General features: G+C 35.7%; 1 protein-coding gene across 1 annotated transcript in view; it reads left to right on the forward strand.

Moving 5' to 3' along the window:
* Nucleotides 1-24,757, forward strand: part of DPYD (dihydropyrimidine dehydrogenase) — a 340,058-nt gene that overhangs the window by 23,780 nt on the left and 291,521 nt on the right. Inside the window, exon 3 of the mRNA XM_084290947.1 lies at nt 19,497-19,579. Within this exon, the coding sequence (XP_084147073.1) occupies nt 19,497-19,579 (83 nt within the window). The remainder of the gene's footprint in view (nt 1-19,496; nt 19,580-24,757) is intronic.

Here is a 24,757-nt window from a genome sequence, read left to right on the forward strand (position 1 = left end):
CAGAGAATTTCAGGGCTAGTCACGGGAACAATATGTCTTGCTTTAAGTTGTCAAACAACTCAGTCTTTGGGCCTTATGCATCCTATTCTTCCAGGATCGAAGGGAAACATATCAAGGCTAATAGGGCCTGGGTACATTCAGGTCTCCAGGGGGTGGAACAACAAAGGCCTGCAATGGCAGTAGCAGCGGGGGGGGGCGATGGAGTAGCAGTCGTATCAGTGAACGAGCCCGCAACTCCTTCACTATCTGGCAAACCACACGTTTCTGACTGTGGGCCCACAGGGCTCTTTAAGGCCTCAGAGATTGCTCGCCAAGTGCCGAGCAAGCCCACTGCAACCTTGTCGCTTTTAGTTGCAGAGTCCCTCACCTTGACCTCAATTTGGTGCTATATTCAGGATCATAAGCTGTCTGATTGTTAATAAGGAGAATAAGCTGTAAGGTTACCAGGACAGTCTTTGTTCCTAAGGACGTATGATTCTCCATAATGCGCAACTGCTTACCAGCAAGAAGCAGTTGTTTGCGCGTGTCCGCTTCTCTCCAGCTCCGGTGTGCCATTTCCAGCGACTTTCAGTACGAGCTTCTATGGGCGGTTTGCTGAGTCTGGCCGAACCTATCTTCATGAGGCAATCAGTGTGCCTGTTCCCGTCCTGGTCTCCGTTCTACTAGCCTGTTCCTTTTCGTTCCTTTCTTCTGCTTCTTTATTGATGACATGACTTCATTATATCGTGTTGCCTTTTTATTTATTTATTTATTTATTTTAATCTCGAGGACAGGCTCCCCTCTTATACCTTTCTCCCCACAGCAGTCCTTTTCAAAAACAACTTTTCATTGGTCAAACAACTTTGCATATAACAACAACAGCAAACAACCAGCAACTTCCATGCCTTAACGGCTGGAGAGCAAGCAACCCGAGACTCCACGGAGTCTCCTGAATCACCTTTCTTTGTTCCCTCTAAACTCTTTTACATTCCTGATGGCCTCATCGTTAAGAGTCTGATGTTATCATCAACCACGGGGCTTGCCACGCTCCCACATCTCCCCCTTCTTTATTAATATCAACCGTCTTCTTGACATGAATTATTATGCCATATATCACATGTGCAACATGATGCAAATATCAAATTGGTCTGTGATAAATATGGAGAGAGACCTCCAATTCATTGTAAGATATAACAGTTAATGTTGCTCTTTAGCTTTAGTGGACATGGTTACTCCCTTAAAACAGTAGTAATCAGGAGCTGGCTAAAATTTTAAACTGCTTTTCACTTTGACAGCGTTTCTGTGGCTGTGACTTCTGTAAACAGTAAAAAGGAATTTATATTTAAAAGAAAGCTTATAAGGACCTCTTGCTATACAAATTTCTGTACTTGCATAGGAAAAAAAAAAAGTAAATGAGATTATTCTTTCTCAGCTACAATCAGTTTGTTACTCCTAAGCATTCCCTTCTAGTCAGATGGAAAAATGCTATGTGATTTTTGTGCCCAATCAGGTATCACAGTAACAGGATAATTAAGTTAGCAGTTCACAAATGACTAATGGCTGTAAGCAGAAATACTGCAAATTGTAAACAAATGGGTATGAAACCTGGTTCACCCAAAGCCTGAAATTGGGAACCTTAATAAATAAATACTTTCTCAGTGAATAATTTGGCCATTTCTAGACATGTATTGATGAAAGATGATATATTTATAAATAAAAAATAATACCATGTATTGTAAAACAGAGAACAGTCATTAAAGGAAATCAACTCAATTATCTTTATAATCTAAACGTATAGTTTACCTTTGCAAATATTTATTTTTGTCTTCATTGCATATGAATATGCAAGTTTAGCTCTTTTCTGAATGGATATACAATGGCAGATGTCAGTCTAATCGCTACTCTATTCAAACATTAATTGGTAGAACATATGTAGAATTCTTCTAGTCTGAATAGGTATAGGATAGCAGCAGTCTTTTTAATCACATCACTATTCAACCACTAATTGGTGTGATGATTAAGGGACATTAGAGGGAGCACTTTGACATCTGATTCTTTGAACTGATGTCTGCTCAGGCTGCGCTGTATTCATCGTGGCCAGACTGATTTCTTAAATAAAATGCTCTGATTCCCAAATGTGGAAAATATTGCATTAGGATCTATTGAGGTGATTAGGGAATTTGAGAATGATTCTTTTATATAACTAGTGATTGACTGTATATGCGCAAACTATTCATATGAATAATACATGGGTTACTTTGAGTATCAGAAAGAGCTGAGAAGTAACATCAAGAGATTTTCTCTTTTCTCATAGTGTCAATAATTAAATATTAATACACATTTTAAAATGTACCACTTTAATCATTTAGCAGTCAAATTCCTGCTCATGCATTTTTTAGATTAACTAATTACTCTGCATTTTCTCGTATCGATACCATATGCTGGCATTCGTAACCATTTCACTAGAATAAAGTGGTTTACATGTTTGTATATGATAACACTTGTCCTTGCTTTAAGAAACGTGTACAATAATCCTTTAATTTTCTGTTTTATTTTAGTTTGTCATAAGGTTTTTCTATTAGAATATCTCAATAGCTTCTAATTTGACTGCTAAGAGTTAATGCCTTTATACAAATTTTCAAGTTGTATCAAACTCTATATATTATCTGATGGCAACTTAAGTGCTTTTATAGTCACCTGCAAAAGGCTCCTTCTTACCTTGTGGCTTTCCTGGATTGTTGTGCAAAACCACATCTGACCTTCCTCTGTTCCAAAGTCTTCAGGTTTGGTTTTCTTTGGGTTTATAGATAAGACTCCTCAGAAAGAGCCTTGCATGTAGTGTGTGTGAACTTCATATTCGTGTAGTAGAAAGTGGTGGTTGCTCCAATCTCTGGAGCTATGGTAGTGCCATGTGGAAACATATTTGCTTTTAGCCTTTCTGGATGTATTCCTGTTGCAGCAGTTCCATCCATCTTCACAGGTCTATGCATTCATGTTTTTTGCAGTCACTTCTTCCATCTCCGACCTGTCCAGTTTTATCAGCAAGTATCTGCAACAATAACTGAGTAAAACTTTCTGTTCCTTTTTAATGCTGGGAACAGGAAAACAAGGGGTCAGAATTTAGGCCATAAATTGGATACATGTCAATCCAATGCTTTTGCAGAAGGAATTGCACATTGTGGAATTGTTCAGTGTGTGAGGCAAAGAAATCATTTCATTCTACTCTGTGACAGCTAGAAGAGTGACGAGTCTCTAATATACCTTTATAATTGGGTTATACAAATATCTGTCAAGAAAGATCTAGCTTTGTTTTTTTTTTTTTTTTTTTTTTTTTTTTATTGGAGGTGGCCTTGCAGAGCACTCAGTGAGAGCCACAAGATAAGAAGGAACCTTTTGCATATAATTAAAGAGGACTAGGATAAGTTATCATTTTTGATAAATTCATTCCATTTTTCCACCGGGGATATAATTGCTATTTGCTCCCCCCTTTTGTAAAGGGAAGCATTATGTTGGTCTCTTCTGGTCCCTTGGAACCTCTAGTCTTCAGAGTCTGTCCATGTAATTGATAGTGGTCTGTGGATTGCTTCACATATTTCGTTGATGACTCAGTGATATGTGAACATCTCATGTTTTTGCTAAAAATAACACTTCTAGTAGTCATTACGGCTATATCATGCCATCGTCATAAAGAGAACAGACAAGGCTGTGAATAATTCAATTTACTCTGCACCACTTGTTTGCTTTCCTTTCTTGTTTAACCTGCTCTTCTCTTTATTTTCCTCCTTTTCATCTTTATAGAACCTTTTCCTCGTTATTTTTTTCTTTTCCTTCATTAATTGAGATTTGCTTAGTGCATTAGCTTTCTGATCTTATACCTATAGTGCCTTTGATGTTCATTTATACTTTAAAATGTATATATTTTTACTTGTGTATACGTCATAGTTTCCCCGCTTTTACAATTTTGATATCCAGACCATGGGGAGAAATAGTAACATCATAAAGGCCTGAGCGCTTTTTTCTTTGCTTTACTCACAGATAGTTTTCCTTTGTGTGTTTAATTTAATCTCTGTTGGGGTCTGCCCTTTCCCTTGCTTTCCTTTACCAATCAGTATATCTTTCAGGAGACATACCAAGCTGTCCATTGAAATCATATTTTCTGAAGTTCATTGTCCTCATTCTGTTACCTTCACAACTTTCTAAGCTTAATGCTATCAGAGAGGTAAGTCATTGTAAGACACTGGCTTTCTATATACAGCCTAGAATAACATAAATCCTAATAACGGTAAGGTGCAGGTATTCTTTGATGTGATAACTGACAAACTTTGTTAATAATAGCCCTAAAATTTGACTTTAGCTCTTCTGATTTAAAATAGCCTCAACTTTTACTAATTCAGGTATCAAGCTGAAAGAGTTTAGCCATAAAGAGGGGAGGAGTTATAGAGTAGATAATCACAGAGCAAAATGTTAGTCAAGTTTTCTGAGTTAATTGAATGTAAATCCTGTAGAAGAATAAACCTTTTTATTTTTTTTTATTGTATTTTATAAGACAGAGAAGATAACTTCAGATCTTTGAACTGAACTAAGCTGCTCAAAGACATGAATTATGAGAAGGTTGTTATTAATTCAAATATGTGAAAGTTATTTAGAATCTGCATCCTAACTTGTAAAGAAGAGTTTCAAACTAAATTGGAAAACAGCTTCAAAAAGTTTATTAAGAACATGAGAATAAGTAGGGGAGAAAAATGAGCAAAGCAGGAAATACAGAGGAAAAAGTGAGAACTTTCAGAAGTCGAGTCACACCTGGCCAAGGAAATTAAAACAAATAGTAGGTTATTCAGCAGTATAAAACAAACCGTAAAAGGTTCTAAAGCTATGTTAATTAAAAGAAAGAGGAAAAACAGTGAAGATAGCACTATACATTGTAGGTGTTGTCTAAAATCTTTGTAAATTTTTGTCCTATTTTCAATATAATGGGAGAGGTGGCTAATGGGCAAACAAGTTCAGAAGTGGAAAGTACCCTGGACAGGACAGAGAAAAACTTGGCAAGTTTCATCACTGAAGTCAAGGGGACAGAAAAATGTCTATAAAAGGATCACAGAGGAAAAAAAAAAAAAAAAAGGTGAAATTACAGGCCTAAGAGTAAGACTGTTAAATAAATCAAGCTGTATGTTATAGCACTGGATTAAAGAATAGCCAACAAAGTTCTATATTTTAAAAGATGGAGAACTGATGGGCAAGTGTAACCCAAATTTATCTTGTATCAGGAATGAGCAAACCTTCAAAAACAAGTTTTAAAGCAAAGATTTATTAAATTCATTAAAGCAAATATAAGACGGAACGAGTTATGTTGGGCTTTATTGTTAGGGATAGATCATGACACACTGACATGATTTTTTTATTTTTTTATTTTTTGCCAGTTAATAATGAAGTATTGTCTGCTTGGATTAGCATAGTAACATAGATAAGGAACTGGCTTAAGGGAATTATAGTGAGTAGTGCTGAAAAAGTTGCTTCTGGGTTTTAGCAGAGATTGTTGAAGGATGAGTCTTCAGCTTCATACCATTTAGTATTTTCATTAATAAGCTTGGCATAAATATTAGGATCGTGTTACCTGAAAGTTGACAGACATTGTCAATACAGAAGGAACTAGAACATCATAGAAAAAGAACTATAAGACACTGAAGTTTAGAATAATAACAATAAAAAGATACGAATAAATTTAATAGTGCATTTAGGAACCTGTACAGCCAAGAGCTTGAGGATAAGAATGACTAGAAGCTTAATGGTTGAAATTAAGAGGGAAGGTGATTTAGAAATACCAGCTGATTATAGGGTGGTTGTTCCATCAACTGGATAAGAACATGAAAAAGTCAAGTACAGTGTCAGGGTAATCAGATCCACTGCTTCTGGTAGAGATAGGCAGAGAAAGTGCATTTTCATTCTCAGTTTCTATCAACTGTTAAAGTTATCAAGGGATTGAAAGTCCTGTTTTTTGAGATGAGATTAGAGGAGAATTAGAGGAGTGTGGATAGTCTAGCAGAATAAAAATGTATACTGTTGTTCTCAGAAAACTATGAAATTTTTAATAATTTGATGGCAACATTAGCATAATGATGCAAAGATATTGTTTAGCTGTCAATAAATGAAGCCTTGAAGAGAATAGGTTGCTAATGATCAGAGCAGTGAAACATTGTGCCAGGGTCTTTCAGTAGCAGTAGTGGGGACAAAAAACCTCACTTCATATACAAAAGATTACATGACATAACTGAATGTGAAAGCAAGAGACCAAATCTGATCGTTCAAGTTGTCACTTCCAGTCACTTACATGTTTTCACATTTTGGACCATAGGTGTCTGACATAGCATGCTCACAGTTATTGGATAGTCTTTCTCTGCTGATTGCTATCTGTTAAAAGGGGATATCTGTGGTATACAGGAGAATAAATTGCTTTTAAATCACTTCAGATACCAAAGTGATGAGTGCCATTGAAATGTTCATGGAAAAAATAGTTCTGCCTTCAAGTATGGTTTTGAATAGTGTGCAGTAAATAAGGCTACACACTGAGCACAAAAAGGCTACACACTAAGTACAAAAGTTGCAAGGCTGTTGAGTAGGTGAACACTCTCTGTTCTGAGTTGGACAAATTCTGTGTAAAATAGCACATGGTCATACCAGTGTTTTAATGCATATGTGCAAAGGGGCCAAATCAAGTTTTGAAAGAATATTCTTTTAAAGGCATGTTTGAATTTAAGTGCTTGACTTTACAGTGCCCATGTTTGCTTTATGGTGGCCTACATCACCAAGATTTCTTGTGTTCTCCAACCAGCTGTATGTACCCTTACTTCAGCCTTTAATTCCCACAAACACTACTTTAGGAATATGATTAATAAACAGGGATTGTTACCTGAATATTAGTTTTTCCTAGCCTTACCTATGTGAATCACTTGTGGTTTCTCCTTACTATTTAACAATTTGTAGCTGAGTGATGCAGACTGATGCTGTTAAATGTCTTGTGAAAGTGTGTGTTCTGATGCTACCAATACTCTGCTGTGCAGGCATCAAACTGCTTTAAGGCTGATTGGGACATATCAGAAATTCCCAAGTAATAACACCAGTTTTGATGCATTTCATAAACATATATGTAAAATGAACATTTTCTCCATTCTGTAGGGCTTCATCACAGGTGGCTCAGCTAAGTTATTCATTTATCTTCTGCTTTAACATTGCTTATTTCTAGACTCCCCTTCCAGGAGTCCTAATACCCTTAAAATTTTTGTTCCCGGGAAAAAGATTATTTCCATCCCAAAATTGGAAAGACTCTTTTCTTTCTAAGTTGTCATTGGCTGTTGGAAGGAGTCTTCCATACTGTGGAATAAACAGGAGTGTCAGGGAAGATGACTTCATACATGTATCTATCCTTTTGAAACTTGGTATAGCTGTTGGTGAATCATCAATATTTTTTAAAGTATGGACTTAATGAGCATTTGATTCTATCTTTTGAAGACTGAATGCCATAAACTTAAAAAAAAAAAAAAAGTTAGCTTTAGCTTCTATCACATTTGAAGTTGAATGTCGAATGTCTTTTACAATTCTTCATATAAGCTCTAGGAACAAACTTAACTTCTTTAATAATTCCACTGTATTTTCAGGTTTTATAATGCTTGGACCACTTTTTCCATCCTATACAATCTGGAGGCTACTTACTGTCTTTTCTTAGCTTTCAGCAGCAACTTTGCAAGGCTGTAGGAAGTCAGAGAGTCTTAACAACTGAAGCATTCCCAGTAGCAGTCCATGAGTTAGGTGAATTTGTCATGGATGTTATTTGTGTAAGAAAGATTCACATTGCGTTTGTCAACTACTGGCATGGCAGTAGTATTACTGGTCAATAATAACATGTAAGCTGCTCGCATATTGCATAGTGCATGAGAAGGCAGGAGGCAGCACCCATTGCACTCCGCTGCAGCTCCTGTGCTGTGGAAGCACAAGTGCTATTGTTGGTTCTTCCTCTGGAGTTTTTATTTCTCATTTATATTTTTCTCTGCATTTATTTGCTACTGAACGGACAAACAATAGGAGAACGATCTTTTATATATTTGTAGCAATAAGTCCGAAAAGCTCTGTTGCCACCAGGGCTCTAGAAAAGCTGTGGAGAGGTGCAGAGTGTTGCTAGGCAACAGTGCACCACCACAGATAGTATTTTTCTTTTAATTTATTTATTCACCAGTTTGAGTGTGTCCTGCTTGGAGCCATTTGGGTAATAGTTAAGCAAGCACACAGAAATCAGAGAGCTGCAGGAGCAGAATAAAGGAATGCATTATTAAAAAATGGGAAAGGAAAAGCCATGACATAATGAAACAGACTGAGACATGAAATAATTAGTGAGGACCAGGGAAAAAAGTAAACAAATAAAGGGGAACAGAACAGTAGAGGAGAGGAAAAATCCAAGTAATGAAGAAAAATAAAGGAAGAAAGGGTACTACTGAAGAAAAATTAAAAATTGAAAGCTCAAACAGTTCATACACAAGGGAAATGAGGAAACTGCTGCATAAGAATTAAAAATTAGAGGTGAAGATGGCTTCAAGAAGGAAAAAAATTAGTGATTGTGTGTTGAAAGGATAATGATTTTTTGTTTCTATTTGCTTTGCAGCTACCCTGTTCTGTCCTACAGCTGTACTTGCACACATGCAAAAGTAGCAGTGATGCTCAGGAGCAGGGGACTGAGTCCAATGTGTTTTGTGGAGAGGAAAAATACTTTATAATAAGACTTTCAGTGTTGTTTATAATACTGATTAGTGTAACTTTGAAAATAGTACTTTCAAAACTAATTTACTGCTTTTTATTGTAAAATGTGAATGATTGCACTGAGGGTACCAGGTTAAGCTCTGGTTGCAGGGAGAGCGTGGGTTGTTCACGTTCTCCAAGTTAAACACGTAAGCAGCAGCAAATCTGTTCTGTGCGGTGTTCTGGGAACTAAAAGCCCTTTACTTGCAATAGTTGGACCCACTTCTAGACTTGAAAATAGTATAGCCGTGTGAGGAAAACGCTATGACGGAGCTAGCACTGCTAAGAAAGCCAATTTATTAGCTCAAGAACTGTGCTACTTCACCCAGCTGTTCCATTTTATTTTGTCATGGGGAGTGTTATTTGTGGGACCTGAACCAGAGTCCTCCAAAGAGCGCTTGTACCGAGGAGCTTTGCTCCAGGCTTCTTCAGAATTTTGTCATCAGATGTCCTTGTGTCCTTGAGAATTGTTGAGGAGGGTCTTCTCTAGTGCTTCATGGCATGCTTGGTATTGCTCACCTCATCTTGAACGTGACAATTTTTAAGAGACTGACAAGAAGGGGAATACAGCAGTCTGAGGTGTCTAAACACAGGCCAGAAGCTTTTGGAGATGAAAGTTATTCAGGTGGTGACACGAAATCTTCTAAAGGGATAAAAACCTTACAAATAAGACTGTAAATGGAACACAGAACTAGAAGAGAGCACAGTGTAATACTGAGGTGTTGGATGCTCTGAGATGGTAAATGGAACTGAGACCTGTATACGTTTATCCTGGATGTTTTCTAGTGATATGCGAATAAGCAGCATTACAGAAGCATTCTCCTAATACTCTTTCTAATGTTGACTATAAAAAGCACTTCTCAATGCCCTGCTGATGCATGTAGCTGTGTATAAACTGTGTGCTTCTGTGTATGGGAGAGTTCTCATTCATGTCACTTCCTACAGAAAAGAAACAGATACAGCTTATCCTTTTGTTTGAATTGGGAGAGTCTCAAGTTTATTAAAGATGCCCAGTATCTTATTTGAAGAAAATTATGCTTATTTGAGAAATTTTTACTTAGTTTTTGATTATGGCTCTGTATCTGTAAATAGATGACAGAACAGATGGTGATAACTTTATAAGATCTGCAGCTAGTGTAATAGCCCTATACCTCTGATTTTCTGCCCAAATCCTGAGGGGTTATAAAAAATATTACAGCAACAGTGTTTATACTGTCCTGTTCTGTGTTTTTTTTTTCTTTTTCCCAGACTTATCTTGCTATGATTTTAGCAATGAGTGTAAGCTTTCATTTTGACTAAAAATTAAGTTAGTTTGATGCATATTTAAAAATATGTAATTGTGTTGACTGTTAAAGAGTTTTGGTTCCCAGAAAAACAATTTGTTGGTTCTTTTTTTCATTCTTGTACATGATTTTCAGCTTCATGAGTGTGGTAGTGATGCTTCTATTGCTTTCCTTTGACTTCGTATAAATTACGGAGACCGTTGTCTTACTCTATGTGGAGCCTGTAGTGTTACAGTAAGATTTTAGATACCAGTCAGTGATGAGGACAGTAAAGAATGCATACAAATGTATTAATCTTTTAACTATTTTTAGGTAAATTTGAAGGGAAAAAAATAATTTTTTCCTCTGACTTAGTATTTTAGATTGTATTTAATACAAAATTTATTTCAATCCCTTGTTTTCCTGTATGTCAGTTTTGTCTTTTGAATCTCAAATCAAATGGAAATAGAAGAGATTGTCACCTATCTTTTTTTCAGAGATGCGTGCATTGTCAGCTCATATGTCCTCTCATGATGTATCCTGCTGTCATCCACAGTTCATTTGGAGTCAATGTGTAGTTGAAAACACAAGAGCTGAGTTGGCCTTTTGTTGGTGTTTATAACACATAGTATACAAATAAGCTTCAGATTACTACAAGTCAAATTGTTCTTCAGTTTCTCATGAGGAAGGATAGTAATGGAAAAATCTGATATAAAATGCCAGCATGTAAGGCAACCACAACAGGGTCTTGCTACAAGGGTTATGCTGTGCTGGCTGCAGCTGTTTTCCTAATTCTTATGCCTTCGAGTCTGGTAGATGGTACTTCAGTAAACTTAATATTTCCATTTATTTCTCTGGGGAAATCTAGTCTCAATTTTATATTTGGCTTTGCCTGTGGTAAGTACCATCAACCATCACATGAGGAAACTTGTTTCACTGCTATCAAAGTAATTTTTAATGCTGTGATGTTGATTTCTAGATATTACAGTAATCCAGAATAGAAGTGTATATACTCTACTTTCTTGGTACTACACGAAATCAGAGGAAAGGATCTTAATCCAAGAAAAAAAAAAAATCTTATCTAATTGTTACAGCTTTTTTTTTTTTTTTTGTTTCTGTAGCTGTCAATAAGATCTATAAGATTAGGAGAGGTGGCCCTTGGTAGGACATTGCCTATTCAGTTTGCTTATTTAGTAAAGAGGTTTATGCAAATCATGACAAATAGCTTAGGCAGATAGGCCTCTGCATGAGTGGTTTTGAAAGTTGTCATGTTAATTTGTTGAGTACTGAGGTAACTACAGGGAACTGTAGTGCATGATGAGCACACAAACTCAAAATGTTTTATAGAGGAACCTTTGCAAAATACTGTTGTTCTCATTTTGTAAGAGATGAAAAGGGATCTTGGGCTGAGGAAGCAAGCCTGCTAACATGTGCGTTGCTTTTATTTCCTTGCATAGGGCTGGACTCCATCACTTCATGATGCTGTTTAAAACATCAACCTTATTTTTTTGAAAAGCTTTTATATTCAATAATTCTGGAGCTATGGATGAAGAATAAGAGGGATCCTTTAAGCAGTATTTTCAAACATGTTGGATTAATTCCTTAAGTTCTTGGTCATTCAGTTTCAAAAAAGAAAAAAACAAAACCACAAAACCGTGGGCTTCTGGGTACGTGTTTTATCTTTATGCTCTTTGTTGAAGGTCAAGAACACAATCTGTTCCTTAGGAGTAGAGTTCTACCCACATTTTAAATATTCTTCTCTTTTTTCCATGTTATGAGCTCTGTAAATGTTAATTCTCGATATGATTCTGGTCTTTACTTACATACTCTCATTTTATTTAATCTCAGTGAGTCAGGAGAACAATATTTGCTTAAGCAGAGTGAAGAATCCCAAGAGAAAAGCTAGGCTGAGGTACAGGAAAGTACTGGGAAGGAGTATAGCATTTGGGATATTTGTTTTCTTAATAAACTTTTTTTCAGTTCTATTTTCACTGTCAATTGAAAATAAGGTATTTAGAAATTATGTGAGACTGTGCATAAAGAGACTCTGTCTCTTTACTTAGACTGCATGCCCTGAAAGAATTAAATTGTAAATTCATGCTGCGAGCCTTGGAGAGCTTGAGGATTCAACGTTCAAGAATGGGTCCCAGATAGTATCTTGAACAACAACTGTGAAGGCCCTCATATGGTGCTCAGACCTTGCAGTGTAAAAAAAAGGCAGGATAGCAGCCTCATTAAAAGATAAAGTGTCTAGATGAACTTCTTATCATATTCTAAGAGATGATGTGTATTGCTCTCTTCTACAGAGCCCAGCACCACACCGGGAAGCACTCTTAAGAGCATCCTTTGGATGCAGAGGGACCTTATTGCTGGAAGCTTATTGCTAAGTCTTCCCATTCCTCTGTTGATCAGATTTAATATTTGTTCTAGGAAGATGAGTAAAAAGGTGGAAGAGGCAAGAGTTTTCTTTCTTGTTCTCAAAGTTTTCTGCCTTGTAAAGATGAGTCATAAGGGGAGGACTATTATAAAATGTCCTGTTTAGTGGTATCACCTGCGTTCTCTCCTTTTATTATTTCCAGCTGTGCCTCTTTATTGCATATTGTTAGCTTTTTATTCTTTTCCTGAGTTCTTTGGTCTGTTATTCTTTGTGTGGTATGCTTGGTCCTTTCAGAATGTCTTTTCTTATCTTCCCCGTATCACTGCTATCTCATGTGTTACCCATTGCCAAAACACGTGGTGTCTACATCTGCTCTGACAACAGCAGGTTGGATGCAAGCAAGATTCCATACCCTTGTGTGAACATGAAGGCTGTTATAAATTTGCCACTTAAAATTTGTGCGTGAAGCAGCACGAAAGGGAAGTTAGCAGAATGCCAACTCATATCGGAAGAACTTTCACAGTCCCGGTAAAATTGCAAACTAAAGTGTTATGTGTGTTTAACAAGTAATTAACTTTTATATAATTACCTGTCTTTGAGGATTATCTGCATCACTTTATAAACTGAGAGAACTATACAAATTCCAAAACTGTCTGCTTCCACTTCAGAATTACCAGTTACATGGGCAATATTTGTGGTAATTAGTAACAAAAAGCATACAGAGTTTCAGAAAACACCTCGTGCGGTAGAGTTTCTCAGTATGAATCCTGTCTTACCAATATATTCTTGTTTGTGGGGGAAAAGCGTTATTTGTGTGTGAGTTTGCATGCACACTATTTTTAGTGCCTTAAAAATAATTTTCCTCTAAATGAACTGAAAAGAAATAACATGCTTATGCTAATGAGGCATTGATTACAGCCACCCACGGTTCTACTTAATATTTTTCTCTATTGATTTTTGTTTGATTACTAACACTTAGAGCTGGTTTTCTGTTGGAAGTCTGCTATTTTTGGTGTATTGATATCTGCATTTCACAAAGAGCCTGTCTGGCCAATGTGACTATCACATAATGAAAAAATTGTTACAACAAATGTTCATGTATTATGAATGACATGCTGTCAAATGTTATGTAAATACCTGAGGGCTCAATATAGTTTCTGCAGATACTAAGAATATACACACATTTTAAAAATACATATTTTTCCTTTGTGAACAGCTGGTCAGGTACCAGTTTTAAGCTGCTTTTCCCTCTGTTTAGAATGAGAACCCCTTGAGAATGAGTCACAGCAAATGGAAAGGAGGAATTTACTAGGTGGATATTGTTTAGATTGTAATATCTTGCAGATAGGATCAAACAATCCTTTTTCTTTCTTGTTTAGTTTTTCAGCAATGCTCTGTAGATAAAACAAATGCTGTTAACTCTTTGGCAAATGGCATCTGTTTTGTTTAGTTGCTCAATATGAAGATAGTTTAAGGGGGCTTCCTATATGAAATACAGCTATTGACTACTGAATAACTTTAATTTAAGCACCGACATTATAATAAATGCAATACATAAGTCATTTTACCCTATAGCAGATGGGTGCTTAAGTCTGGAAGAGAAGATCAATGGAACAATTTAGCTTTTTGTGTTGTTTCAGTATAGAAAGACAGTCTGTTCCAGATCAAGAGAGGTCTGTTAAGAGTATTTAGGTTTTATTGTAATAAAGCACAGTGTTACATAAGTTCACATCAAAAGAAGAAGTAGAAGTGCTATTACAAATTCATAGCAATTGTTGATTAGTCTGTTTTTAATAATTTTTCTTTTGCATGTAATCCTGTTTAATTAGATTATACTCTATCTGTTGTTTCAAGACTCCATAAACAGGAGTCTTATATACCAGCTGCTAGAGCAGGAGTTACTGTCTAAATGATATTCACAATGAGTATTTGGAAGGTTTACAATTATACCCTTGCTAATAAATTGTGCTATTTTCCCCAACAGTTTTAAGTGCTAATCTTCAGAAGGCATTTTAAAATTAGCTAAAATTCTGTCAAGAGATTTACAAAAATTGTTAGCATGAAGATAATTATGTCACAGTCCTTGGACTCCATCTCTGATTGTGTGCATAAATCAGAAAATGTCAGCTGTGTTTTCCCTTAATAATTATCCTTGCAGCAATATATTACAGTTTAGATTACTATTATAATGTTGCTTTAGGTTTATAAAACACAAGATAGTTATTCTAAAGTTTTCTACTGATGAAATATATCAGATTTCCAGAATAGCAAGTGTTTATTGGTGTTTACACTTTATTTATCAATAAGGTCAATACGGAAATAATCACTCTGCACTTTTTATACATAGACCTTTTTACGATCTAAAAGAGGTCAGATTTTTTATTACAACTTTTTAAAAAAGATTTCTGTTCTGCAGTACGGACAATATTTTCAGAAGAGCAAGCTGATATGTCCAGACATGTGGTGTGTGAGGGGATTTTTATTAATTTTTGTTTTTTGGAAATCCCTCATAGCTACCTTTGAGGAGGTAGATTGCAAACTGAAACATGGAGATAGCTATGTCTTCAGAATTCGGACCAGCACTCCAAAATCTAGGTACATTTAGCATACGCATTTTAAAATTTGGCTGCATAAACAGTAGAAAATTAAGACACTGTACTCTGTAGGAACTTATTTCATGGATAATAAAGAAAAATGGGATAAAAATTTTGGTTTAGCATTAGCACCAATAGTAGACATAAACTTAACAAGTGAGAGGGATTCTAGCTTTTAAATGCTATATGTTCCTCATGATTTTTATACAGAGGTCATTTGGCAGTAAAAATGTAAGTTTTTTTTAAACATTTTTTTAATAAATGTTTGGAAAAAAAAATAAGCTTCTAAAGAAAATTTCCTAAATTCTTGTGAAAGCAATGAATTTTAAGAACTCAGCAATCCTACTTACCTACAAACTTTTTTCATGGGGGAGAGAGAGGAAGAGGATATTTTAGGTAAGGTTTCTGATTTGGCAGCATATCAACTAGGATAAGAGATCTACTGAACTTCAGTGTCACAAGCTGCCTTAGAATATGTCTTACACTGTTGTCAGATCAAACGATTTTATTTCTCAACTATCTAGAAATGTGTGCAAGACATTATCTGTAATACCAACACTTTTGAAAGTCTTAAGTGAAGTATTTCAGGATACAGCGGGATGTGGCTTAATGTGATCCCACTCTAGTTTGACTGGACGGAAGATTTACAGTTGATTTTGATGGAAATAGGACTACTTTTATCAGTACTGTATTGCAGAATCGGCAAATTTGGGTTTTGCTGTTCTCAAAACTATCTTAGCCCTTAGCAGAGCAGATAGCGATGCTTTTGTGATTTAGGGAGATCCTCAGTGGTGATACCAGTTGATAGACCAGTTTTGCTTTTTGAGTGTTGCATTTGACCCACTAGACCAAATCAAGATTTTTTTTCTAATGGCCAAGTCAAGTTTTTATTTTAAAAAATATATATTTATAAATAATTTAAATTATTTATTTATAAAAGTCAGTTTTTATTTAAAACTAGTGACTCTATATTTTCTAGTTATGTGAACTAGAGATAATGTGTTACTACACCTAGTGTCAAAGAGTAAAAGTCTTTTGAACTTGGTAGTTGCTGACTACCAAGTCATATATATATATATATATTTGTTACAGAAGCTTTGTTTATTAATTTTCCTTCTTCCTCATCTTCATATATTCATCCTTCATCAATTCATCCTTCTCATTTCTGATTGCATGCCTCACCAGTATGCTATGTATAATGCCACAGATACTTATGGATATCTAAGGTACATTGCCCTTTTTAACTAGTTATCACATAGTTTTATTTAAGATCTCATATGATAAATAAAACATTCATTTATATATCCAAACAGTTCCCTTGATATTTTGCTTCATTTAAAAACCTTAAAGTATTTATTCTTTAAGAAGAAAACACAGGATTTATTTTTGTGTGGCTTTTTGATATGCATTGATAGTTTGATTTATAATGACCATGTCCCTAATCATATCTCTGCCTACTTATTTTTCATCCCAAACTTCTCAAAGGTGGTATTTAGTTTAGTGTCATACAGCACTATAGATCTGCCAACAGCAAAAGCATATAGAGCAATATATAATTATTCAACCACAGAGTTAAAGTTTCTAGACCCTATCTATATCCACAGAAAATCACTTGGCCGTAAACCTCCAAAAGCCATTGCTTGTGTTTTGATTTTTCTGCTTGAACTGTTGCTAAAAACAAACAAACAAACAAAAAAACACCTGGGAGTTTAATTGCTCATTATACTTAAATCTACAAAGTATTATGGACCAAAACATTCTTTCCTGTGCAAGATGTATATACATATTAACCTAGATGTTGTACTAAAGTTTCATCACTTTGTAGATGTATTCTTCAGAGTATTCTCATGCTCAGTTTCATGCATATTGGTAGCCTTTCTCATAGGCTGGTATTCTTTTAGAGGGTCTGGAGATGTAGTGCGCAACCTGATACTTAGAGCTGTGAAGAAGTACTATCTATAGACTATAAGCTATGCTTATATTTTGGTCTTTCAGACTTCTGTTCTCTTTTCATTGAGAGGATTGGATCCAATGTAAATTTTGGATTACTGCAGCTCTAACTGGAAAAGAGTAGGTATAATCAATAGTTGCTTATTCTCCTGTTCAACATGTATGCAGTAAGTGATGATATTGTATTATGAGGTTATCTTCCTTTAGGTGTTTGTATCTGCCTCTGTTTTTGGTCATTTTTTGCCTAATAGTTATAGGCTTTCCAGCTACTGTACTTGGATGAGAGCTGTTTGGCTTAAAGTAGCTGAGAAAGGTAGATGTGGTATTGTCCAGAAACAATTGGCAGAAGTGCTAAAAGTAAGTTAATCTTCTTGCCAATTGAATTATTATAACACCTATTATTTGAGTCTTTAAAGCGTGTTCTATTGTTTGTCCTGGATTATCTATTCATTGTTTTTTTCCACATTCGGTTTGTTATTGAGAGGGAATTTTTGTGTAAGACAACATGATCACAGCATTTTCTTTAGAAATGAGCCACCTTTGTTGCCCTTCAACTGACAACACAGTACATAGACAAAGAATAAATACCAGCTGAACAGAATTTGGTGACTTACTCATTTTAGGAATTTCCACTCTAGAGACCAACAATTATTTTCTGTTGTTGGTTTAGAGAGGATTTATTTCTGTTTGATAAAATCATGTGAGCTTTCGATCCTCTGTCATTCTCTACATAATATATACTAAAACATCAAGAGAAATGAACTGCGTGGTGGTCAGATATTCCTGAACCTGTGCTGAGATGCTGGTGGCATGGGACTGTTAATAAATGGGCTTTCCTCTTACAGTGCTTGGAGCTTTATTCCAAATGGTGTTTCCTTTGGTCTGTTTTCCAGGAGGATGTGAGTTTTGATTGTTTTCTTGCACAGATGCTTTCAGTTTAATACATATAAATCTGGAATTCTTTATTGTCAGTTTGGATTTCTTTTGTGTACGTGCTTGGAGCTGAAAGTCAATGCATGCTGATCTGAATAATGGAGTATTTAATTGTAGAACTCCCTTTCTTTTTTGTGTAATCCTTTTGAGTTTTTGAGTAGGATTTTGCCATACAAAGGGTATTTGATTGGAATAAAAAACAAAGACAAATATTAGATTAGTCATGGGATAAGATTTACTACTACTTAAGACATTTATCACTTTAATAAGGGAAAGAAAATTTCAGAGTTCCAAATGTGGGTTTGTTTGTTTCTCCTGCTCAGAAATGTAATGCATTGTTAAAGTATTAAAACTTTATGTTAAAGCATGTATGATTTTATTTAAAAATAACATTAATTGAACAAACTAAGGTATCTTGTTAGGCCATTTAGAAATATGTATTTTCTCTCCCATAATGCTCTTACAAGAGCTGCTACCTGAATATAATTATAAAAATAAAGAATCAATATACAAAAGAAATAATAGGTAACATTTACTATATCTCTTTCAGATATCAACTTGCAAATTGATTCAAATGTTAAAACCTAAAAAGCAGTATGACCACATAACAGTTCATATATTCTGTTTGAAGATACTGCATAAAGAGACTGACAATGGTTTCTTCATGGTTGTTAGCAATAGTAACCGTTATGCTTGCAACTTGTGTTTCTTTTCAACCCATGTGGCAAAATGATGCCTCCCAGAGGTAAGTTTTGGTATTGGCGAAAGGTGCTGCAAAGAACAGGGGTACCTCAAAGACTCGTGCACTGGAGAAGCCTCAAGACAATATAAAATCCTACAGACGATGCAGGTGTTCAGAGAACTCTTGTTTGCTGGTATTTCACACTCACTTTACACAGATATAAATTTCTGTATTACCCAGCATCTGCTGAATCAATTTTACTGCCTATATGGGAGTAGGAGAAAAGCATTGGCACTCTGGAGTAATGGAACTAGTCACACATTTAATAATAAGTAACAGAACATAGGGAAGTTTTATTTCATTTATTGTTGCAAAATCGTTGGCTTCATATTACTTTTAGAAATACTGGCGAGCTCTAACCTGGAAAATATATCAAATCCTTGAGATATCCATAAGCAATTAATTTTTTCAGTTTCTGTTTTAAAAACTGTAGAGCTAATAAAGCTAGGTTTGTTATAACAACACTGCCTGTTTCATTGGAATAGAATTTATAACTTTTATTATTGTAAATACACATTTAGGTTTTAATTCTTGTGTGTGTGTAGTAGCTTTGTTGCCTTGCATATTGATAATGGAAAATTTTATTTTCCTTAAAAAAAAAATAATGAAGGAAGGAAGGAAAAAAGTGTAAATTCTGTACATTTCATTATGGAACATTTATAAGATGATTTCCATGACAACCATATAATAAGATTCATATTTACTTTGTTTCTGAGTTCTCAATGTCTTTTTAATGACTCCCGTGTAATTAAAACAGAATGCATAATTTGTGAGATTACATAATATATATCAGTTTTGTTTGCGTGGTGCTGAATAATGTCAATACATGCACAATAAACTGTTTAAAAGCCTTACATGGATTCTTCCATTTGTTGCAGAACTGTGAGAAACTAGAAAATAATTTTGATGACATCAAGCACACGACTCTTAGTGAGCGAGGAGCACTTCGAGAAGCAATGAGGTAAGTCTGGGTCACCATAGCAACAGTCACAGATGTGGTAAAGAAAGAGTCATTCTTCATTATTGGGGGAACAAATGAGTTCATTGCCACCATTCAGCTCTATTCTCTAAGGTATTAATTTGTCAGTGGAGAGGCTTCCCTTGAGGCTGTACTTTGGTTTTGAAGCTGCATAAATGTTAAGCCTGACTGCACAGTAAAAAACGTAAATGTTTAATTTGTTATTTAAAATGCTTAAGGGGTGCCTTGCTTTATATTTATACTAAACTGTGAGTGAATGAAAATATTGTTCATCTAAATTCTGTAAGTGTTAAAGAAATTGTATAATGCTGTTTGAACGAACCTGTGTTTGCTTCTAAATTGGATTTGATTTTTATGTATGTAGTGGCCTGTGTACTCTGATTTTATCACCATATTTACACGATTTTGGTTTCCTTAATGGAATTTTAAAATGTATCGTGTATTTAATATATTGTGGAGATGTATATTTTGCTTAATATCCTCTTATCACTTCATGTAATGCTTATTGGATGGGGGTTAAAAGTAGTCAGTACACGAATCTTTTCCTAACACCATTACTTGCGCTGTAGAATATCTGGGAACAGGACTACAAAGAAACTCACCAGCTATAGTGCCTGAAAAAAGGGAATGATCGGTGTGATAAAAGGAGGTGGAATTAGAGACAGGTTTTCTAAAATAACTTGCTAAATAAATTCAGAAAGAATGGTAATTTTAGGATTATCTTTGTATCAGAAAATCAGAGTAACCTATACTTTGAAAGGTTTTGAAAGACAGACAGCAAGGTGTAATGATGCACACATCACTTCATTTCTCTTGCCTAATGTCAAAGTAACTTCTTAAATTTGCATTTGCACAGTAAAAAATAAAAACAGCAAAAATATTGAGAAGAGTTTGAAAAACTAATTACACTCATTTGCTATGATTGTGTTCATAATTCCTTTACATTTATGGATGTGTGTGAATGACTTTATTTGCGTGACTCTGAATGACTTTATGTTCATGATGCTCGTGTCTCATGAACACTGCTATGAATAACTGTTTGTAAAGACGTTTTGCAATTGCAAATTTGAAATGCAACCTGCCTCTTTTAAAGCCTTACTTATTACCTCCGAATTATATCCCTTCCTTTCTGAAATATTCAGAAAATTATTTCAAATAAAGATTTAGGGAACATTTGGTGTGTGAAACTACTTTTAGTATTTTCAGCAAGCTGGGTTTCAAGTTGCTGGTCTCCTGTAACAACATTCCATGGATGGTTTGCGGCGTTTTGTGCTACATGACTCAGCACAGTTAATCTTTTAAAAACTTGGAAGCTGACAGCTATTTGGTGATAAACATTCACTAGCAAACAGATCTTTGGCATTTCAAAGGTCATGTATCTGTTACAAGGACTGTATACAAGATTCTTATGATTCTATGCATTGCATACAATAAAAAGCACTCTCCAAACTCAAAAATTTGCATCTTGGCCATTTCTGGTAGCATACAAACCATTCTGAGAAATAGTTATTGATTAAGTGTGACAGATATTGTGCAGTGCTGGAATTCTCTTAATCGCAGGCAATGTTATATAGTTATATATATATATAATTATATAGTTCTGTTTTTTTCTTAGATGTTTTTATGGAGGTAAAGAAAATACCTGACTTACTACATAAACACTGTACCGTGTTTTTACAGAATACTTGAGTAACACATTAAAGGTGCAAGAGATTAGAGGGGTGTATGTGTGTAGTTGCATGTTGTTGTTGTTGTTTTCAGACATAAAAAGGCATTTATTTTAGGCTGTACAGTTCCTGTCAGCTGCTGCACAGTCACCACATATCCTCGATAGCTTCATTTTTCTGTTTGGATCCCAAGATAATCTGCAACATATTTAATTCTAGCAATATGTCTTTGACAGATGAAAGTTCACTCTGTTTTCCCGTCACCATAGTGGACGTTGGACCAAATGTGGGAGAACGTAGGTTTTCTGGCATTGGTATTGAGATACCTTCTTCCTTTTTGTTGTGGAAGCATGTGGAGTGGTTTGCACATTGCACAGAGGCACTAAAATCATATGGGCATGAAAGCAACAACAAAAAATCCTAGTTGGATAGCTAAGCGGATGTATGTGGATCTCAGATGAGCCTTAAGTTGAGTGGGCAGTCTGCCCAAATCCTCACTGATTTCCCAGAGTAGTACTACTGGTCTGCCAGATGAGAGACACAATGAACATTTTTCCCCAGTGCTCCTGTTTGGAACTAGACCTTCCGTTTTAACTTTCTCTTTGAGAAAAATGGTCAATTTAATATGGGTTTCAGTACATTTGAAGTCTATGAATATCACTGTGCTCCACATAAACACTAATAACCAAGAAGGGTCTTGTTCTTTTCCAGCTCTTCAGAAACCAAATGATATACAAATTAAGGATTACTGGAAAATCATGTTTCTTGTTTATATATATAAAGAGTGTATGTGGTGTCTGTGTGTGTATGTGCAAAATAAACTTTCTGGAAGGTTTTGAAATGATTATAAAGCATATGAACTTTCTCTAGTTCTACTTTACATATTATTATAGACCTTGAATGAGATAATGAGATAAGCTAAGATAGTGTTATCATAAGAATTTGGTTTATAGTAGCTTGCATGTAAAATCATAAAGCATTCAATTCATTTCATGTTATTCTTGTTTTGATGATGTACTCTCAAATGTTTATTATATTTTAATATAACTGTAAAGTTTGAGTGAACAATAAAAATTATTTTTTTGAACAGAGGTTTATGAATGGACAGTATTGCTTTACATGCCTTGAAAGTATATACTATAATATAATTAGGTGTTTTATGTAGTTGGCAGAAAAATAGCATAACTTGGCAGAAAAATAGCATATTATATATATACACACTTATAATATCAGGTTACATAAGTAAGAGCATTAAGCTTTTATTAAGCAGGGCTCAATTTGTACTTCATATATTAATCCTTGTAAAAAAAAAAAAAAAAAACTGGATCCTGATCCTCAGTGAAGCTTCATTCTAGCAAATCAAAGGAGCTTTTAGATTGGTTTGGTTGCTACATGGAGATATGTGGCATAGGTAACTGTATGCTGACCCTGGTGTCATAGGAGGCTAACCCAGACTGTTGCTGTAACTGTGCCTCTGGGAACGTACAGTAAAGCAGTCCTGAGAACTTTTAGAACAAACAAGCAAACCCTGCCTCCAGTTGCTATAAAGTACGTTGTAGCAGAAATGTGGAGGAAATCCAAACCCAATCATTTAGTATATATTTAGAGGAAAAGAAGATGTAAATTAAGATTTAAACTAGGTTTAACAAGGTGAAGGACAAATTTCAGAAAGCAACACATATCAGCTGGCAGGAAGGGAGTTTTTTTTTTTCTTTTTTTTTTTTTTTTTCTTTTTTTCTCTCCACTGAATCCATTTGTTTGCAGTATGTACAAACATACTGATAAGATCCTCCCAAGCCTCCCCTGCTCGAGGCTAAATGCCCCCAATGCTCTCAGCCTGCCCTCATGGGGCAGACGCCCCAGTTCCTCCATCACCTCAGTGCCCTTTGCAGGACTCACTCTGGTAAGGCCATGTACCTGTCATGGGGAGCCCGGCTCTGGGCGCAGCGCTCTGGGTGTCCCACCAGTGCTGGGCCGTGGGGAGGGATCACCTCCCTCGGCCTGCTGGCGATGCTTGGCCTGATGCAGCCCAGGGCACCGCTGGCCTTTGCTGCAAGGACACGTGGCTGGCTGGTGGTCAGCTTGTCCTCCGAGACCCCCAGGGCCTTTTCTTCAAAGCTGCTTGCCAGATGGTTGGCCTCTGCCTGTGCTGGTGCCTGGGGTTGTTCCTCCACAGGTGCAGGACTTAATTTATCTAATTTTCTTTGAACTTTTTGAGATTTCTTTTGGCTTATTTCTCCAAGCCTGTTGATGCCTCTCTGAACAGCAGCACAACCCTTTGGAGTATCAACTGTTCCTCACAATGTTCCAACATCTGCAGACATTCTGAGGGGTTACACCTTAGTGACAGGGAACTGAACTATGCACATACAGTATTGCATCTGAAATTATGGTCCATTGCTTGTGAGCACTCTACTAATGATATGCTTTAGGCATATGTCTAGCATAGTTTTCGTGAACTTGGTTGGTGTCAGACAAATGAAGCCAGAGTGAATCCTGTGCATCTGGCAATGTGGTTATTTACTTAGTGATGTGGTGGCTTATGGATGTGAGCAATCAGCTAGTAAGACTGGTGAGATGTTTTATACATGAATAGGTCTTACTTGTAGGTAAATACATCTACAGTCTGTCTTCTGAACATTGGCTGAGTTGCATGAAAGCTTTGCAAGTGAAAATTAAAGCTGAATATTTTTTCTATAGACTTTATGTTAATAAAGAAAGATGTAAACATATTTACATCTTTCAAAAGGCATCAAACTTCATTTGGAATTTTTTTTTGCATTCGCAAATTTGCATACTGTTTTGGATAATGTGAACATGGGAGTGAGACTTCAGCTATGATTTCCAGTTTGACAGAAGCAGTTTCTGTTAATGATATTCACTCTGTTGTCTCGACAACTGTGTAAGTTGGGGTTAGTAATAATCAAGCTGCTTTTAATATGATCTAGACTCAGATGTATTTGACAAACAGTTTCGATGGCTGGGCAAAACCCAAGGAAATTATACTGTAAGAAGTTCCATGACTTCACAAGTGTTTGTGGGTTTACAGAATTATAGTAAGAGATTTTAAAAACTGTGGGCAAAATTATGCAGTGCAAACTACAAAATGTCTAATAACCTGCTTGTTAGGGCTTCAAGTCTGTACTGTGCACAGTAAACATATCAGTACTGTGTTTATCTGTACAATTCTTGAAAAATATTTTTTTTGGTGGGGGAGAGGAGGAAAAAAAAAAAACACACAAAAAAAAGAGCTAACACTTTTCTCACACTTCAGTGGACAGGAGTCTGTTTTGCTTTTGAGCCATTTAGTTTTATAATTTAAGGAAAAAATTGGATAACAGTCAAAAATTTGCTTTTTAGCAAACTGCAGGAGATGTTGTCTGATGTTGGTACTGAAAGAGATTTTGAAAACCACTGTGGCAGATGGCTTACCACAAAGACTCCAAAGATGCCATGCAGTGGGTGCAGTGTCGTACCTTTCAGTGACTAACAG

This window comes from Netta rufina, assembly GCF_964035555.1.
Source record: "Netta rufina genome assembly, chromosome: 8".
Taxonomy (NCBI): Eukaryota; Metazoa; Chordata; class Aves; order Anseriformes; family Anatidae; genus Netta; species Netta rufina.